Genomic DNA, 20,233 nt, shown 5'->3' on the forward strand with positions numbered 1-20,233 from the left:
GAAACTGATAACCCGGTATTTGGGACTAGGAAACCTCTTAAGCCTATATCCACCGTCATGCCAAATCTATGATAATATCTGGCCTGAAGAGCAATATGCGCGGAGAGAGCTTAGATTGTGGGAAGATGTAGTCTACAAACCGTTTGATAAAGGGGGGAATGTTGTCATTTGGCCTAAGGATAAATACGTGCATGAGTCAAAACGACAACTACTAGAAAATAACGGTTATAGACCTCTATGGGGTGTTCCTACGTCACACTTTGTACAAGAATATGAAACAATGATTGAAGAAGGGTATAGTTCAGGAGCAATCACTCTTAATGAAAATAACTTTCTGTTAGGCAAGGATCCTAGAGTAGCCACTCTGTACTTACTTCCTAAGATAAATAAGAGCAAGGACAATCCTCCAAGAAGGCCCATTGTCTCTGGTGTGGGAAATCTTACTGAGAAATGTAGTATTTGTTTAGATCAAGAACTTAGAGAAATTGTTTACCAGCCACCTTCCTACACCAGAGACATGATGCAAATTTTGAAAGAAGTTGATGGCATTCATTTGAGTAAAGATGAGATCCTGGTGACCAGTGATGTAAAGATACGAACTACGATCCCGTTCGAAAAAAAATTGTCCTCCGTACCCTTAAGTTCATTCTTACACTAAATTATTTTTTTGTTTGATGGTCGTTTTTACCTACAAGTGTGCGGAACTGCCATGGGAGCGGCAGTTGGTCCAACTTTTGCCAACATTTATTTGGGTTGGTGGGAGGAAATAATTGTATATAATGACCAAATGAACGAATTTACTGACCATGTCCGTTTATGGCGGCGTTATATAGATGATATTCTGGTGGTTTGGAGTGGGACCGTCTCCAGCCTTCAAGAATTTATGCGCCAGCTTAACCCCTTCCCGCACCCTGACGTAACTGCACGTCGATGTGTGCAGTAAGTTCGCGCACCTCGACGTGCAGTTACGTCTGTGCTTTGACAGTTAACTGCCGCGCGGCGGTTAACGGTGCAGGGTGTCTGCCCTGCATTCCCCGTTGCCGATCAGTGGCCCATCGCCGCTAATTTCGGCAGTTAACCCCTTAATTGCGGTGTTCGATTTTGAACGCCACAATTAAGGTGTTTAGCGCCGATCGGCAGCCCCCACGTGAAATCACGGGGGCTGGCGATGGTACCCATGGCAACCGGACGCCAGACAATGGCTTCCAGGCTGCCATGTACAGAAGCCTATGAGGACCAGCCGGAGGGTGGTCGTCGTAGGCTTCCTGTCAGTGTGACTGTAACGTCACAATGACCGTTGGAATGCATTACACTATGTAGGTAGTGTAATGTATTCCAGCAGCGATCAGAGCTACAAGTCTAAGTGTCCCCTAGTGGGACAAGTGAAAAAAGTAAAAAAAAAAGAATAAAAATGTTTTAAAAAAAAGTGTAAAAATACAAGTTATAAGTGACATAAACAAGAACTGCTTTTTTTTCCTATAATAAGTCTTTTATTATAGGAAAAAAATTAACACGTAAAAAAAAAGTACACATATTTGGAATCACCGCGTTCGTAACGACCCCAACTATAAAACTATAATATTATTTTTCCCGCACGGTGAACACCCCTCCCAAAATATACAATAAAAATGATCAAAAAGTCGCATGTACGCAAAAATAGTACCGATACGAACTACAACCCGCAAAAAGCAAGCCTTTACACAGCTTTTTTGACTGAAAAATAAAAAAGTTATGGCTCTAAGAATATGGTGACACAAAAAATAATTTATTTTTTAAATAAGTTCTTTTATTGCGCAAACGCTGCAAAACATTAAAAAACGTATATACATATGGTATCGCCGTAATTGTACCGACCCGCAGAATAAAATATAATGGTCATTTACAGCCAAGGGTAAACGCCGTAAAAAATAAATAAAAATCATTGTCAGAATTGATGGTTTTTGGTCACCAGGCTTGCCGAAAAATGGAATAAAAAGTGATCAACAAATTTGCATGTACCCCAAAATGGTACCAATGAACATTACAGATTGTCCCGCAACAAATAAGCCCTCACGCAGCTCCGGTGGTGAGAAAATAAAAAAATTTCCGGCTCCCAGATTATGGCGATGCAAAATGTGCAGAGCGTTCCAAAAGCAGATAGGATCGAGTGCCATTTATAAGTGCGACACTGGGCACATATCTGCGGATTATAATTTATTTACCCCATTATTATACCCACTGTCACGGACACAGGGTTTGTGGACCCACTAGGCCGCTCCGCCGTAGCGGGGAGGCAGCTAACCAGGTCACAGTCTAAGCGGAAGTAAATGGCAGACAGTAATGCTTGGGTACCTGAAATAGTCCGGGCGGTGGCTGTGGCTTCAGCACGGATGGAGGCCGGTGCGGCAAGTGGCGCCAGACGTGGCGGGCAGTATCCGATGAGCGGTAGACACTTGACGTGGCAGATGGCACTTGGTGTGGCAGATGGCACTTGATGTGGCAGATGGCACTTGGCGTGGCAGAAGACACTTGATAGGGCAGATGGCACTTGACGTGGCAGATGGCACTTGAACGCGGTTAGGCACAGGAACAATACGGAATACAGGAACGGTAACAGGGCACGGGTAACAGCTGGAACGGGAGACACTAAGGGACCATTTGCGAGACAGACTGGGAAAGACTAACAACGCTCAGGCAAGGATTAGAAGGCCAGGGGCCTTCTTATAGACCAGGAAATCGTGGCAGTTGATGGTGATGACGATTTCCTAATTGCGCGCGCTGGCCCTTTAAGGCCGGGCGCGAGCGTAAGTGAGCGCTGGCATCTCCTAGGAGGGAGACGGAGGCCAGCGCTCACAGATCCATGGCTGCGGGCGTCGGGAGGTGAGTAAACCTGACGGCCCGCGGCCATGGGCGCTACACCCTCTTATTATGCCCTGATGTACTCTGCCCAGCCTACATATTCCCGCACATTATAAAGTGAAATACCAGCAAAACGCCAGAGCTACTACCAAGCAAAATCTGCGCTCCAAAAGCGAAATGGCGCTCCCTCCCTTCTGAGCCCTACATCGTGCCCAAACAGCCATTTACGTCCACTGATATGGCATCGCCATACCCGGGAGAACCCGGTTAATATTTTATGAGGTATTTGTGGCACAAAGTGGGCACAACCTATAGCGCACTAAAATGGCACATCAGTGGAAAATTGTAATTTTCACTTTGCACCATCCTCTGCGCATTTAACCCTTCGATCACCATGACTTAATAGCATGCCATGGTGTGGGTGGTGATATATGGAGCGTCTCACGCGTTGAGCCCGCGCCATACGCTGCGGGTGTCAGCTGCGTATTACAGCTGATACCCGGGACTAACGGACAGAAACAGCGATCACGCTGTTACAGGAGCCTGTAAAAATGACAATATAATGCAATACATTAGTATTGCAGTGTATTCTACCAGTGATCTAACGATTGCTGGTTCAAGTCTCCTAGGGGGACTAATAAAATATGTAAAAACAAAAGTAAATAGTTATTATTAGTGGAAAAAATGAAATAAATATTTAAAGTCCAAAAATAAACCCTTTTCACATTTTTTTCTCTAAAGTTATGTAAAAAAATTAAAAAAATACACAAAATTGATATTGTTGCGTCCGTAAAAGTCCAAGCTATTACAATATGCCATTATTGAACTCGCATGGTGAACGTCGTGAAAAATAAACAATTTAAAACGGCAAAATCGCAGTTTTTTGGTCACCTTGGCTCTACCAAAAAATTTAATAAGTGCTCAAAAAAGTCTTATGTACCAAAAAATGGTACCAATAAAAACTACAGCTCGTCCCGCAAAAAATAAGCCCTCACACCACTCTATTGACGGAAAAATAAAAAAGTTGTGGCTCTCGGAATGCGGGGAGGAAAAACGAAAAAGAAAAGGCAAAACATGGATCAGTTCGGAAAGGGTTAATTACTTTCTAATGAAAAAACATTTATGACCACATGTGGGGTATAGCCGTACTCGGGAGAAATTGCTTTACAACTGTTGGGGTGCATTTTCTCCTTTATCCTTTGTGAAATTGAAAAAATTCAACATTTTTGTGGAAATAATGTTGATATTAATTTTCACGGTCTAATTCTAATCAATTCTGCAAAAGATGTGTGGGGCCTAAATGCTCACTATACCCCTAGACAAATTCCTTAAGTGGTGTAGTTTCCCAAATGGGGTTACTTTTGGGGGGCTTCCACTGTTTCGGTCTCTCAGTGGCTTTGCAAATTTGACATGACACCCAAAAACTATTCGAGCTAAATTTGAGCTCCAAAAGCCAAATAGCGCTCCTTCCCTTCTAAGCCCTGGTGTGGGTCCAAACAGCAGTTTATTACCACATATGGCGTATTTACGTAATCAGGAGATTGTTTTACAAATGTTGGGGTGTGTTTTCTCCTGTATTCCTTGTAAAAATGAAAAATGTCTAAGTTCTTACAGAAAAAAAGTAGATTTTTACCTTTACAGACTAATTCCAATGAATTCAGCAAAACAACTGTGGGGTCAAAATACTAACCTTACCCCTAGAAAATTCCTTGAGGGGTGTAGTTTCCAAAATGGTGTCACTATTGGGGGGTTTCCACAGTTTTCATCCCTCCAGTGCATTGCAAACGCGACACGGCACTGAAAACTATTCCAGCAAAATCAGAAAATCCAAAATCCAAATGGTGCTCCTTCTGTTCTGCTGTGGGTCCAAACAGCAGTTTATTACCACATATGGGATATTGCTATAATCGGAAGAAATTGCTTTACATATGTTGGGGTGTTTTTTCTACTTTATTCCTTGTAAAAATTTAAAATTTAACATTTCTAAGTTTTTTCCCCAAAAAAGTAGATTTTCATCTTCACATACTAATTCAAATAAATTTAGCAAAAAAACTGTGGCTTCATAATGCTAACTATACCCATAGATAAATTCCTTGAGGGGTATAGTTTCCAAAATGGGATCACTTTTGGGGGGTCTTTACTGTTTTGGTACCACAAGACCTATTCAAACCTGACATGGTGACTAAAATATATTCTAAAAAAAAGGAGGCCCCAAAATCCACTAGGTACTCCTTTGCTTCTGAGGCCTGTGTTTCAGTCCATTACTGCACTAGGACCACATGTGGGATATTTTTAAAAACTGCAGATTCTGGGCAATAAATATTGAGTTGCATTTCTTGGGTAAAACCTTCTGTGGTACAGAAGAAATGTATTACAAATGAATTTTTGAAAAAAAAAAATGAAATTTGTAAATTTCACCTCTACTTTGCTTTTATTCCTGTGAAACGTCTAAAGGGTTAAAACACTTTTTGAATGCTGTTTTGGATACTTTTAATTCAATTGATTAATGGGGACTTTCTAATATATAAGGCCCTCAAAGCCACTTCAGAACTGAACTGGTCCCTGAAAAAAATAGGCTTTTGAAATTTTCTTGAAAATATGAGAAATTGCTGCTAAAGTTCTAAGCCTTCTAACGTCCTAGAAAAATAAAAAAATTTTCAAAAAACAATGCAAACATAAAGTAGACCTATGGGAAATTTAAACTAATAAGTATTTTGTGTGGTATTACTATCTGTCTTACAAGCAAATACATTTAAATTTAGAAAAATGCAAATTTTTGCTAATTTTCTGTAAATCTGTTTGATTGTTGTTTACAAATAAATGTTGAATTTATTGACCAAATTTTTTCCCTAACATAAAGTACAATATGTCACGAGAAAAAAATCTCAGAATCACTTGGATAGGTAAAAGCATTCCGGAGTTATTACCACATAAAGTGACACATGTCAGATTTGAAAAATCTGCTTCGTCCTGAAGGCCAAAACAGGCTCAGTCTTGAAGTGGTTAATGACAACACTTTTAATTTGAAACTGACATTGGATTTCAGTCATAAGTCAATACCTTTTAAGATATCAAAATATACAGGGATGAAAATGGAGAGCTCAATACTGATCTTTATAGAAAAGAAACCCCTTCTAACAGCCTTCTGAATGCTGAGAGTGCACACTCCTGCAATACCATTAGGGGGATCCCCAGAGGGTAATTCCTACGTTTAAGACGCAACTTTTCGACTTTTACTACTTTCAAGCAGAGAGCTGCAGACTTTAAATCTAGACTGCGAATCAGAAATTATTCGATCAGAAATATCAAAGAGGGATACAATATAGCATTAAGAACCAATAGAGAGAATCTCCTAACACCTAAGAAAAAGAACACTGACTTTCCTCGCCGACCGAGATTCATCACAGATTATTATGAGGATTGGATCATAATGCTAGATATTTTCAACAAACATTGGCATGTTCTGAAAACGGATGTGGATCTTGGAAAAATTTTGGAAGATAAAGTTCCTTCAGGTTATCGTATAGGCAAAAGTATATCCAACCTTCTCGTCTCAAGTCATTTTTCCCGTACAAATAGCAAGCAAACAACCTCCACACCAGGATTTTATCCATGCAAACTGTACAGGGCCTGTAGGATGTTGAAAAGTACAAAAGAGTTTTTGGATGGTTCAGGCAAAATTTGTACTATCAGAGCGCATATCAGATGTACATCAGTAGGTGTGATCTATTGCCTGGATTGCCCATGTGGCCTCAGATATGTAGGCAAGCCCAAAAGGGAACTGAGGATCAGAATCAGAGAACATTTTGGCTCAATCTTAAATGAGAAAAATCAGAAAATGTCTGGCACAAAATAAGCTCCGACCCCAATTGCCCGACACTACAAACAAAATCATACTTTAGATTGGACTAGTCTTAAAGGGAACCTGTCACCAGCAATACCTGGTGGTAGTGGGTGAAAAATCATTTCTATATAAGCTATAATTGTGTGTGCGCACAAAGGGACACCGGATCACGGTAAAAGGCGCAAAATGTTTGCAGACCATTATTTACAGTCGGAGAAGGAGTTTAGGAGAGGGGATAACGGCAATGAACTTTTGATAACAGCGACCAGTGAGGGCTAAGTAAAGTTCAATAGGGGAAATGCTGGTGACCGGTTCCCTTTAAAGGCAGGGCAATCTGTCAGTTTACAATGGGTATCAGAGGGGGCAATTTGGATGAAGCTCTTCTGAAAAGAGTCAGTGGAGTTTTCAGATAAATTCTGTTAGTCCCTATGGTCTTAATGAAAGTTTCAACTTTTGGTTGCTTTTTGTAAAATGTCTTTCCTTTTACTAATGATGTCATTTGAAATCAATCATATCATTGGAACTTATATTAAATCACAATAAACTACACCTTTTTGAAATGACAAACTTAAATACATTGGAGTCCTTTTTGAGGTTTTGCATTATGTTATTTATTGGTGTATAACCTAAAAATACCTTTATCTGTATGAAGATTGCTTTACAGATAGAAGAAACTTTTGTATAAACCATTTGACCCCATATTGTCTCTTATATTGTTAATTATCAATTCGGAAACCATAATATGTTTTTCACGTGTCAACTTGTTTCTGTAGAGCTACAGTATATACATTTAAATCTCTCATTTTGTTTACAAATACATAATACTGAGCAATCAACAGGACATTGTATCCAACTTATCCTGTTTATACACACTGATACATTGCATTAATTTTGACAAAATTCTATTGGCCCTTGTAGCTGTCAATCAAGATTTAACATATTTAAGGGCGGTTAAACCGGCGTTTGCCACCCCTAGAGGAAGCTGGAATGCCGGCAAAACGCGCGTCAGATGCATAGCTTTTTTAAAATCCAATGTAAGGCTATGTTCACACGGAGTATTTTGGGGGAGGAATATCTGCCTCAAAATTCCGTTTGGAACTTTGAGGCAGATATTCCTCTCCCTGCACGCCGATTTTCGCGGTGATTATCGCGCCGTTTTTCGCCCGCAGCCATTGAGCGCCGCGGGCATAAAACAGCGAGAAATACGCTTTCTCCTGCCTCCCATTGAAGTCAATGGGAGGTCAGAGGCGGAAGCGCCCGAAGATAGGGCATGTCGCTTCTTTTTCCCGCGAGGCAGTTTTACTGCTCGCGGGAAAAAGACGCCGACGCCTCTCATTGAAATCAATGGGAGGCGTTCTCGGGCCGTTTTTGCCGAGTTTTGCGACGCGGTTTCCGCGTAAAAAAACTCTGCAAAATACCCCGTGTGAACATAGCCTTAAGGTTCATCTATCTATCCTAACTATCTGCAACTGATATCCCAATAAAACATGCCCGCAATCCGTTCTGACACGCCGCCTCTGCTTCTAGCAAGGTGAGCGGTGTGAGCCAGAGCAACCACACCAATAGACAGTGTCAGGTGATCACATCACTGACCGCTGAGAACTCACTCACCATTGGTAGCGGCTCAGTCAGGTCAGTGGCGCACATAATCCAGTCAGCCCAGGAACACCACTGTGCTGCTGCCTGTCATATCTTCCGTCTCCGGCGGTGTGGATGATAAGACACTGGTTCAGTGTCTATAACCTGGCAACAGCATTCAACACAGAGTGCGTGCAAGTATCGCCCTCGAGATACAGGCTGACTATGCTGCTGCTATAGCACCCATACAGCTCATCTTATAAGCAGTCAATATAGCTAAAGAATCTTATGATATGGGCTTAGAAATAGAGGCATTTTTTTAAGTACTTTGAAAACTATTCACTTTAGAATAAATAAACAAGGTGATATTTAGATATACACACTGTCTACCCTTGCAATCTTTACTGACATTCTTGGTATCAATGATCATGGGTAGTCCTTGCAATATTACCATTGCATGATAGTAATATTGGATAGCAAGTTATTCACAAGGCAAATTGTGTCCTTTATAGTGTAAGATTGGGGGTCATCTGCACTAAAATCAAATTTGGACCTACATTGGATAATTTTAATAATTCACATATATTAATTACTCAAGTCCATTAATAAAGTTTATTATTTTACCACATTAATTTTTGTTCAATTGAACCACAATTCTTTTCCCTATCTTCCCTTTTCCTAATCAATACTTGTACAATACTGGTGGTATACACCGTTTTGGTTCTTTAACTCTACTCTCTATACTATAATTGAGAGGGTAATTGCAAAAATCTTCTATTTTCAGCTGTAATATACAGTACAGCTGACACTCACTTGTGATGGCGCTGACTCGGCTTCTGAGCCCGCTCCATCACCATTATGTACAGGTAGCACATTAGGCTGATGACATAACTGTACGTGATTTGGCGGGAAGGGTTTATGTAAAATGGTAAAGTGTTTTCATAAAATCACACTTTGTCTAGAGCCTTATTCCTGCTACTCAATTCCTTAATAAATAATTAAAATAAATGTAAATCTAATGTAAACTCGGAGCTCATAAACGTTTCAATTTCGATACCTCGCAGTATTGAAAAGGCTGGTTCTCTGAGCCTCTCACCACAAGCAGTGGACATAAAGGCATAAGGCTTTCATATCTTCCTACTGTTTTTGATGTTCTCAATCAAGCCCTCAACTTTTCTGTTGCTGCTGATATTGTTACTCTCCATGGGATAGAATTCCTCTGCTGTGCATTCTTTTTCAAATCACAGCTATTGCGCTGATGTTAAAGTGCTGCTGCCCAGGCGCTCTATTTACTTGTTTAAGTGGATCCTTCAGCAGGTCTATCTGGAGAATGACAATGAGATATTAAAGAAGGAAAGACTGTGTGGAACCTGGTATTAAAACTTTTCCCTTTCCTTTAATATTGTGCTTAAAAGATAACAACTTGCAAAACGTATTGTAAAATCTCAGTGTATCCGACCGGTTTCGCCTTTTGGCTTCCTAAATTTGAGCTATTAGTTATATTCATCATGTCTGTTTGCATATTGCTGTTTTTAAATAAAATAACAACCTTCCCCCCCCCCCCCTGTAGTTTCTGATGAGTCTTCACAAAGTAACACTCCGGAAAGAGACCCAGACATCATGTCAGAAGCCAGAGTGGATATAAGAAAGCTTCTACAGTTTCTTGCAGGACAGCAAGTAAATCCAAATAAAGCCATATGTAGTAAGTAATTTTCATATATTCCAGATTGTCATTCACTGTGTAGATTGAACTGAACCTGTCCGTTGTATAGGTTAATTTAGAAAGAAATAGAATAGTTGTCACTAAACATGTTCAACATTTCTAAATAGCATATGCAGGCAAAGCTCCAGCATCCAAGGTGTGGGTCTTATTGAGAGAATGGAGCAGCGAGTTTAGTACCAGTCTGAATTCCCAGAGAGGTCTGGTGAAGTGGGTGCAGTGCGCTGGGCTAATGATGGGCAACTTTAATGCGCGCATTTAGTATCACCAGTACTTTTTTTTTTTTTAAGTGAGTCCCTATACTATAGTGGCTGGTTCACTTTTCTAAATCTGATCACATTATCTAGTGACTCTTAACCCCTTGGCGCCACAGCAAAGTTTTGTTTTTCACTTCCCACCTTTCAGGGGCCATAACACTTTTTTATTTTCCATTCAGTAGAGTGGTGTGAGGATTATTTTGTGCTGAAAAAAAAATATTTGTGGGGTGCTATTGGGAAAAACTGTGACTCCATATTCTATGGGGGGGGTTTCTTTTTTACATTTTGACCGTGCGGTAAAAACAACAACTTTAAATGGGTTATGTGGGACCAAAATTATTAGCACTGCACTGACTGTAGTATGTGAGTACACTTGTTGGTATACAAGTCCCCTGTCACGCAGATTCTGAGATTTTCATCTATTTTTATAGCGCTGCCGGGGGATTGGAAGTCTTCTTTGATGAAGATACGACTTTGTCACGTTTCCAACCCCGCTGTACTCCATGTAGTCGCTGTACCACTTCTTGTGCTTGTACATGGAGTACAGCGGGTCGATCACATGACGAAGAGTCGTATTGTCATCAAAGAAGGCTGTGCAACTAGACTTAGTATCCCCCGTCCGCGCTATGAATTGATAAAAATCTCGTGACAGGGAAACGGAATGTATGTTAGCGAGTGTACTCACGTACTGCAGTGCGTACACTGCTAATAATTTTTGGTCCCCGCATAACCCCTTAACCCCCTCCCGCTCCTGGACATACTATTAGGTCATGGTAGCTGTATCGTTCGCGCTCCATGACCTTATAGTACGTCCTGCATTCAGCACAGCGGTGCTCGCGCCCGGCGCGTTCATGAGCTGTGATAGCTGCTGTTTCTGACAGCAGGCTATCACAACATAATGTGCCGGGACCAGTTACTATGGTCCCGCCTCGGCGATCACTGCTATTGGCTAGTCAGTGACTGACCAATAGCAGCGATCGGTCTCATTCAGCACAGCGGTGCTCGTGCCCGTGCGTTCATGAGCTGTGACAGCTGCGGTTTCTGACAGCAGGCTATCACAGCACAATGTGTCGGGACCAGTTTCTATGGTCCCGCCTCGGCAATCGCCGCTATTGGCTGGACTAACTGACCAATAGTGGTGATCGGTCTCTTCACTTCCTCTCCCTGACATCACATCCTGCTGCAACCGCCCTGAACGCCTCTGTTAGAGTTAGCGAGGAGTTCAGAGCGGTTGTGAGCAGAGAGTCAGTTTCAGAAGTTTCAAAAACCACTTTTTTTTTTGCTACCCACCTCCTCCTCCACTACCCACTCTTGTTCCCTTCCTCTTTGAGTTCCACCCACGTTTTTGGTCAGTGATCTCCTATCACTGACATTTTTTCAGTCTTCAGGACCAAATTTCTTGGTCCCTGGGGATTTTTTATTTTTTTTTTATATATAAAACAAAAAAGAAATATAAAAATTAAAATAAAAAATAGTTTAGCCAATTTTGATATTAGGGTTAGTAAGCGTCGGGGAACAGTCAAAAAGCGTAGTTGGGAATTTAGTGTCAGGAATCGGTCACCGTAGTTAGGTTTAGCATTAGGGATCCATCACTGTAGTTAGGTTTAGTGTCAGGGACCCGTCACCATAGTTAGGTTTAGTGTCAGGGAATCATCGCCGTAGTTAAGTTTAGCGTTAGGGAAGTTCACATAAACTTTAGTTAGGTTTAGCGTCAGGGACCCGTCACCATAGTTAGGTTTAGTGTTAGGAACCCTCGCCCTAGTTAGTTTTAGTGTCAGGGAAGTCCACTTGCTCTCTAAAAACAAAACACGCGTTTGTGCTAGTTGTTCTAGCCTATTGCTCCCAGTTAGGGATTTATTTTTTTGCTGTATATACATTTTGTCTTAGCATAACAAGCATGTCCCAAAGGACATTTACTGCTGAAGAGGCGTATTCATTTCTGGCCTCCGACACAGACTCGTCGGATGGTGAGACACTGTTTTATTTGTTTTCCTCCTCATCCAGCGATGAAGAGGAGGGACCCCCTAGGAGACGCCCCAGGACCACCACCATAGTTGAAATCCCTGAGAGAAGTGACCCCACAACAAGTGATACCCCCGAGCGAAGTGACCCCATTTGGACGCCCACACCAGACAATTATGAACCCCAAATCACTGAGTACACGGGCAGCCAAGGGATCAAATTTAACACGGCAGGGCTCAGTGAGATGGACTTTTTCAAGTTCTTCTTCACTGATGACTTTATAGAGCTTATGGTCTCCCAGACAAATTTATATGCCCAACAGTATATAACAAAGAACCCCACATCATTTTATGCCCAATCCCACAGGTGGACTCCTGTGGATGCCGCACAGTTGGGCAAGTTCTGGGGACTGCTCTTGAACATGGGGCTTCTGAAAAAGCCGTCCATTAGGACCTACTGGAGCACGGACATCTTATACCACACCCCGATGTACCGTATGGCCATGTCCAGGATGCGTTATGAGGCAATACTTCGCTTCCTACATTATGGCGATAATGAGCAGTTCCCACCCCGAGATGACCCCAGTTTTGACCGTTTATATAAACTGAGACCCCTATTAGACCATTTCAGTGCCCGGTTTGCCCAAGCATACACCCCCGAGAAGTGTATTTCTATTGAGGAGTCCCTGGTACATTTTAAAGGGAGGCTTCAATTCCGCCAGTACCTGCCGAGTAAAAGGGCAAAGTATGGCGTGAAAATGTATAAGCTGTGCGAGCGTGCATCAGGGTATACGTAGAAATTTAGGATATATGAAGGGAAGGACAGCAGTACCCCAGAATGCCCCCCCTTACTGGGAATTAACGCAAAAATTGTGTAGGATTTGGTGCACCCACTGCTGGACCAGGGTTAACCACCTCTATCTGGATAATTTTTATACCAGCGTCTCACTCTTCAAGTGCCTCGCTTCCAGAAGTACTGCGGCATGCGGCACAGCTAGAAAAAATCTGAGAGGCCTCCCTAAGATTCTGCTTGGGCAAACACTCAGAAGGGGTGAGAGCAGGGCACATTCTAGCAGCAACATATTGTGTGTCAAGTACAAGGACAAGAGAGATGTCCTTGTATTGACAACAATACATAGCCACACCATTACCCATGTACCAGTACGAGGTACCAGTACAGAGACCCCCAAACTAGATTGCATCCTGGACTACAATAGGTACATGGGAGGACTGGACTTGTCAGATCAAGTCCTGAAGCCCTACAGCGCCATGCGGAAATCGAGGGTGTGTTATAAGAAGCTGGCCGTGAACATCATAAAGATGGCATTGTACAATGCGTACATGCTACGTCGATGTGCAGGCCAGAGGAGAACTCTCCTGGAATTTCAAGAGGTGGTTATCAAGAACCTAATTTTTTGAGACCAGGAAGGGGGGGCACCCAGTACTTCAGGAAGCGAGGTCACACGCATCGTACCAGGGCAACACTTTCCAGGAGAAGTTCCCCAAACCGGTGGGAAGGGAAAGAGTCAAAAAGTGCAGAGTCTGCTATAAAAGGGGGATAAGGAAGGACACAATATACCAATGTGACACGTGTCCCAAAAAACCAAGGCTCTGTATAATATATTGTTTTAAAATTGACCATACATACCTTTTTTTTTTATTTACTCTGATGCACTCCGCACAGCTTATCCCCCTCATCTTTCCCTTCTGAGCCCTGCCGTGTGCCTAAGCAGCAAATAACAGCCACATGTAGGGTATTGCCAAACCCGGGAGAACCCACATTACAGTTTATGGGGAGTATGTCTCCGGTGGCACATGCTGGGCACAATATAGTGAAGGAAATAAGTATTTGATCCCTTGCTAATTTTGTAAGTTTGCCCACTGTCAAAGACATGAACAGTCTAGAATTTTTAGGCTAGGTTAATTTTACCAGTGAGAGATAGATTATATATATAAAAAAAAAACAGAAAATCACATTGTCAAAATTCTATATATTTATTTGCATTGTGCAAAGAGAAATAAGTATTTGATCCCTTTGGCAAACCAGACTTAATACTCGGTGGCAAAACCCTTGTTGGCAAGCACAGCAGTCAGACGTTTTTTTGTTTTTGATGATGAGGTTTGCACACATGTTAGATGGAATTTTGGCCCACTCCTCTTTGCAGATCATCTGTAAATCATTAAGATTTTGAGGCTGTCGCTTGGCAACTCGGATCTTCAGCTCCCTCCATAAGTTTTCGATGGGATTAATGTCTGGAGACTGGCTAGGCCACTGCATGACCTTAATGTGCTGCTTTTTGAGCCACTACTTTGTTGCCTTGGCTGTATGTTTCGGGTCATTGTCGTGCTGGAAGACCCAGCCACGAGCCATTTTTAATGTCCTGGTGGAGGGAAGAAGGTTGTCACTCAGGATTTGACTGTACATGGCTCCATCCATTCTCCCATTGATGCAGAGAAACACCCCCAAAACATAATGTTTCCACCTCCATGCTTGACAGTGGGGACGGTGTTCTTTGGGTCATAGGCAGCATTTCTCTTCCTCCAAATACGGTGAGTTGAGTTAATGCCAATGTTAGTCTAATCTGACCACAGCACCTTCTCCCAATCACTCTCAGAATCATCCAGATGTTCATTTGCAAACTTCAGACGGGCCTGTACATGTGCCTTCTTGAGCAGTGGGACCTTGCGGGCACTGCAGGATTTTAATCCATTACGGCGTAATGTGTTACCAATGGTTTTCTTGGTGACTGTGGTCCCAGCTGCCTTGAGATCATTAACGAGTTCCCCCCGTGTAGTTTTAGGCTGAGCTCTCACCTTCCTCAGGATCAAGGATACCCCACGAGGTGAGATTTTGCATGGAGCCCCAGATCGATGTCGATTGACAGTCATTTTGTATGTATTACGTTTTCTTACTATTGCACCAACAGTTGTCTCCTTTTCACCCAACGTCTTACTTATGGTTTTGTAGCCCATTCCAGCCTTGTGCAGGTCTATGATCTTGTCCCTGACATCCTTAGAAAGCTCTTTGGTCTTGCCCATGTTGTAGAGGTTAGAGTCAGACTGATTAATTGAGTCTGTGGACAGGAGTCTTTTATACAGGTGACCATTTAAGACAGCTGTCTTTAATGCAGGCACCAAGTTGATTTGGAGCATGTAACTGGTCTGGAGGAGGCTGAACTCTTAATGGTTGGTAGGGGATCAAATACTTATTTATCTGTGCACAATGCAAATAAATATATATAATTTTGAATGTGTGATTTTTCTTTTTTTTTTTTTTTTATTTAATCTATCTCTCACTGGTAAAATTAACCTAGCCTAAAAATTGTAGACTGTTCATGTCTTTGACAGTGCGCAAACTTACAAAATCAGCAAGGGATCAAATACTTATTTCCTTCACTGTATATCGGACACTGAAATGGCATATATGTATAGGAAATTGCAAATCTCACTCAGCACCATCTGCTGCGCATTACCTTTTACACAATAACTGAGGGATCAAAATGCTCTCTACACCTCTAGATGAATGCCTTAAGGGGTGTAGTTTTTAAAATGGGGTCACTTCTCCGGAGTTTCAACTGTACTGGTACCTCAGGGGTTCTCCATACATGACTTAGCACCAGAAAAGCTCCAGTAGACCAAATGGTGGTCCTTCCCATTTGAGTCCTCCCATGGGCCCAAACGGCAGTTTATCACCACAAATGGGGTATTGCCGCACTCAGGAGAAATTGGGCAACAAAATGGGGGGTTTTGTTCCCTGTGAATATAAGAAATTTTGGTCAAAAATGACATCTTATTGAAACAAATGTAATTTTTTTAATTTTACAGCCCAATTCAAATATGTGCTGTGAAAAAACTGTGGGGTCAAAATGGTAACAACAACCATATATGAATTCCTTGATGGGTGTAGTTTCCAAAATGGGGTCACTTCTTGTGGGTATCTGTTGCTCTGATACCTCTGGGGCTCTGCAAATACGACATGGCACCCAAAAACCAATCCAGTGAAATCTGCACTCCAAAGAGCACAAAGCTCTCCTTCCCTTCTGAGGCCTCCCATGGGCCCAAACGGTAGTTTATCACACAAATGGGATATTGCCGCACTCAGGAGAAATTGGGCAACAAAATGGGGCATTTTGTTCCCTGTGAAAATAAGAAGTTTTGGTCAAAAATGACATCTTATTGAAATAAATGTAATTTTTTTAATTTCACAGCCCAATTCAAATATGTTCTGTGATAAAACTGTGGGGTCAAAATGGTAACAACAACCATAAATATATTCCTTGAGGGGTGTAGTTTCCAAAATTGGGTCATTTTTCGGGGATTCCTACTGTTTTGGCACCACAACACCTCTTCAAACCTTGCATGCTGCCTAAAATATAATAAAAAAGAGGCCCCAAAATGCACTAGGTGCTTCTTTGCTTCTGAGGCTTGTATTTTAGTCCACGAGCACACTAGAGCGACATGTGAGACATTTCTAAAAACTGCAGAATGTGGACAATACAAATATATTAGTGTTTAACTGGTAAAATCTTCTGTGTTACAGAAATAAATGGAATACAATTTAATTTCTGCAACAAAAATGAAATTTGCAAATTTCACCTCCACTTTGCTTTAATTCCTGTGAAATGTCTAAAGGGTTAATAAACTTTCTAAATGCTGTTTTGAATACATTGATTGGTCTAGTATTTAAAATGGGGTGTTTTATGGGGGTCTCTAATACATAGGCCCCTCAAAGCCACTTCAGAACCGAATAGGTACCTAAAAAAAAAAAAGCTTTTGAAATTTTCTTAAAAATATGAGAAATTGCTGTTTATGTTCTAAGCCTTGTAACGTCCAAGAAAAATAAAATAATGTTAAAAAAACTATGTCAATCTAAAGCAGACATATAGGAAATGTTAATTAGTAACTATTTTGTGTGGTATAACCATATGCCTTACAAGCAGATGAATTTAAATTCAGAAAAGTGCTATTTTTTAAAATTTTCTCTAAATTTTGCTATTTTTCACAAATAAACACTGAATATATCGACTAAATTTTACCGTTAACATAAAGCCCAATGTCTCACGAGAAAACAATCTCAATCGCTTGGATAAGTTTAAGCATTCCGAAGTGATTACCACATAAAGTGAAATATGTTAGATTTGAAAAATAGGCTCTGAGCCTTAAAGGGGTTGTCCGAGATTTATTTTTTAAGTACATTTAGAAATACATTACACATATTAAAAATTGCATTATATACTTTACCCGTGCAATCTTGCTTCTGTTCTCCGCTCTGGCTGCTTTTTCCTTCTGGTCATATGGGCTCTGACGTCACCTTTTCAGCCGCCTCCACTGTCGTGTCGTATCCCGATCACATGGTCTCGTACCAGAGAGACCTTGGATGGTGTACGACACGTCACTGGTGACGTGTCGTATATCGGCTTCTTCTGCTTCACATCCCGTAATGCGCATGCGCGGTCACTGCTGTTCTCGCGGTCCCTGCTGTTCTCGAGATAACAGCAGGGGCCGCGCATGCGTGTTACAACAGAACAAGCCAATATACACCACGTCACAAGTGATGTGTTGTATACCCGTCAAGAATTCAAGATCAACAATGCGGCAGTTCCCGACGGCAGGATCTGGAAACGGGGCCACTTTGGAAAACGTAAGTATATTACAAATGTATTTATATTTATAACTTACATGATTTAAAGGTGTTATTAAAAATATTATATTATCTCGGATAACCCCTTTAAGGCCCAAACTAGGAGGCGTCCTTAACCCTTTCAAGACCGAGCTAATTTTGACCTAAAGGACCAGCCCCATTTTTTTGTGTTACTTTATGTGGTAACTCCGGAATGCTTTTGCCTATCCAAGCGATTCTGAGATTGTTTTCTCGTGACATATTGTACTTTATATTAGTGGAAAAATGTGGTCAATAAATTCATTGCTTATTTGCAAAAATTATGATTTTTCTAATTTTAAATGTATCTGCTTGTAAAACAGATAGTAACTATTTTGTGTGGTATTACTATTTCACATTCCATATGTCTACTTTATATTTGCATAGTTTTTTGAACATTATTTTATATTTCTAGGACGTTACAAGGCTTAGTACTTTACCAGCAATTTCTCGCATTTTCAAGAAAATTTCAAAGGCGATTTTTACAGGGACCAGTTCAGTTCTAAAGCGGCTTTGAGGGCCTTATGTACTAGATAGACCCCATAAATCACCCCATATTAAAAACTGCACCCCTCAAAGTATTCAAAACAGCATTCAGAAAGTTTCTTAACCCTTTAGGCGTTTCACAGGAATTAAAGCAATGTAGAGGGGAAATTTACACATTTTATTTTTTTTGCTGCAATTCATTTGTATTACATTTTTTTCTGTAACACAGAAGGTTTTACCAGAGAAACGCAACACAATATTTATTGCCCTGATTCTGCAGTTTTTAGAAATATCCCACATGTGGCCCTAGTGTGAAAATGGACTAAAATACCGGCCTCAGAAGCAAAGGAGCACCTAGTGGATTTTGTGGCCTCCTTTTTTTAGAATATATTTTAGGCACCATGTCGGGTTTAAAGAGGTCTTGTAGTGCCAAAACAGTGGAAATCCCCCAAAAGTGACACGGTTTTGGAAACTGCACCCCTCAAGGAATTTTTCTAGTGGTATAGTTCGCATCTTGACCCCACAGGTATATTTATTGGAGTTTGCCTGTGAAAGTGAAAATCTACTTTTTTTCTGAAAAATGTTTAAAAAAAAAGAAGAGATTTGCAAGGAATAAAGAATAAAAAGCACCCCAAAACTTGTAAAGCTACTTCTCCTGATTACAGCAATACCCCATATGTGGTGTTAAACTACTGTTTGGACCCACGGCAGAGCTCAGAATGGAGGGAGCACCATTTGGATTTTGATGCGCAGAATTTGCTGGATTGGTTTTCAGTGCCATGTCGCGTTTGCAACGCCCTGGAGGGAGCAAAACGGTGGAAACCCCCCAAAAGTGACCCTATTTTGAAGACTACACCACTCAAGGAATGTTTCTAGGGGTATAGTTAGCATTTTGACCCCACAGTTTCTTTGCTGAATTTAGTGGAATTAGGCCGTGAAAATGAAAATCTACTTTTTTCTGAAAAAACATAGAAATGTTTAATTTTTACAATGAATAAAGGAGAACAATCACCCCAAAATTTGTAAAGCAATTTGTCCTGATTACAGCAATACGCCATATGTGGTAATAAACTGCTGTTTGGACCCACGGCAAGACTCAGAAGGGAAGGAACAATATTTGGCTTTTGGAGCTCAAATTTAGCTGAGGTACCAAAACCAGTGGAAACCGCTCGTTCCAGTCCCCTAAAGGGACTTTTGGGAGATCATTAGGTCGCTGGTACAATACACTGCAGTACTAATGTATTGCAGTATAATATCATTTTTACAGGCTCCTGTAACAGCGCGATCGCTGTTCCTGTCCATTAGTCCCGGGTCTCAGCTGTAATACACAGCGGACACCTGCAGAATATGGCGCGGGCGCAGCGCATGAGCCCGCTCCATATATAACCCCCCGCACCACGACATGCTATTAATTTGTGGTGCGCCAAGGCGTTAATGCGCAGCGGTTGGTGCAAAGTGAAAATTAAAATTTTCCACTGATATGCCATTTTAACGCACAATATGTTGTGCCACTGAAGACATATACCTCATAAAATGTTGAGCGGGTACTCCCGGATATAAAATATATATGTGGACGTAAGCTGGTGTTTGGGCATGCTGCAGGCTCTCAGAAGGGAGGGAGCGCCATTTGGCTTTTGGAGCGCAGAGTTTGCTTGTTACCTCTTCTGTTTGGGGTTTTGCTGGTATTTCAGTTTATGATGTGGGGGTATGTGTAAATTGGGCAGAGTACATCAGGACATAAGAGGGTATAATAATTCGGTAAATAAATAATAATCCGCAGATATGTGGCCAATGTCGCATTGATAAATGGTGCCCGATCTTATCAGCTTTTGAACACTGCACAATTTCTGTCGCTATATTCTGAGAGCCAGAACTTTTTTTATTTTTTCT

The 20,233-nt window shown here is 41.3% G+C and overlaps 1 protein-coding gene across 9 annotated transcripts in view; it reads left to right on the forward strand.

The window, feature by feature from the left end:
- The window catches only part of HUS1 (HUS1 checkpoint clamp component), a 353,679-nt gene that overhangs the window by 283,516 nt on the left and 49,930 nt on the right, over positions 1-20,233 (forward strand). For all 9 annotated transcript variants that reach the window (XM_075827017.1, XM_075827021.1, XM_075827015.1 and 6 more), the window contains one exon: positions 9,831-9,962. In XM_075827017.1, the coding sequence (XP_075683132.1) occupies positions 9,831-9,962 (132 nt within the window). The remainder of the gene's footprint in view (positions 1-9,830; positions 9,963-20,233) is intronic.

This window comes from Rhinoderma darwinii, chromosome 5 (genome assembly GCF_050947455.1).
Source record: "Rhinoderma darwinii isolate aRhiDar2 chromosome 5, aRhiDar2.hap1, whole genome shotgun sequence".
NCBI classification, from domain to species: domain Eukaryota; kingdom Metazoa; phylum Chordata; class Amphibia; order Anura; family Rhinodermatidae; genus Rhinoderma; species Rhinoderma darwinii.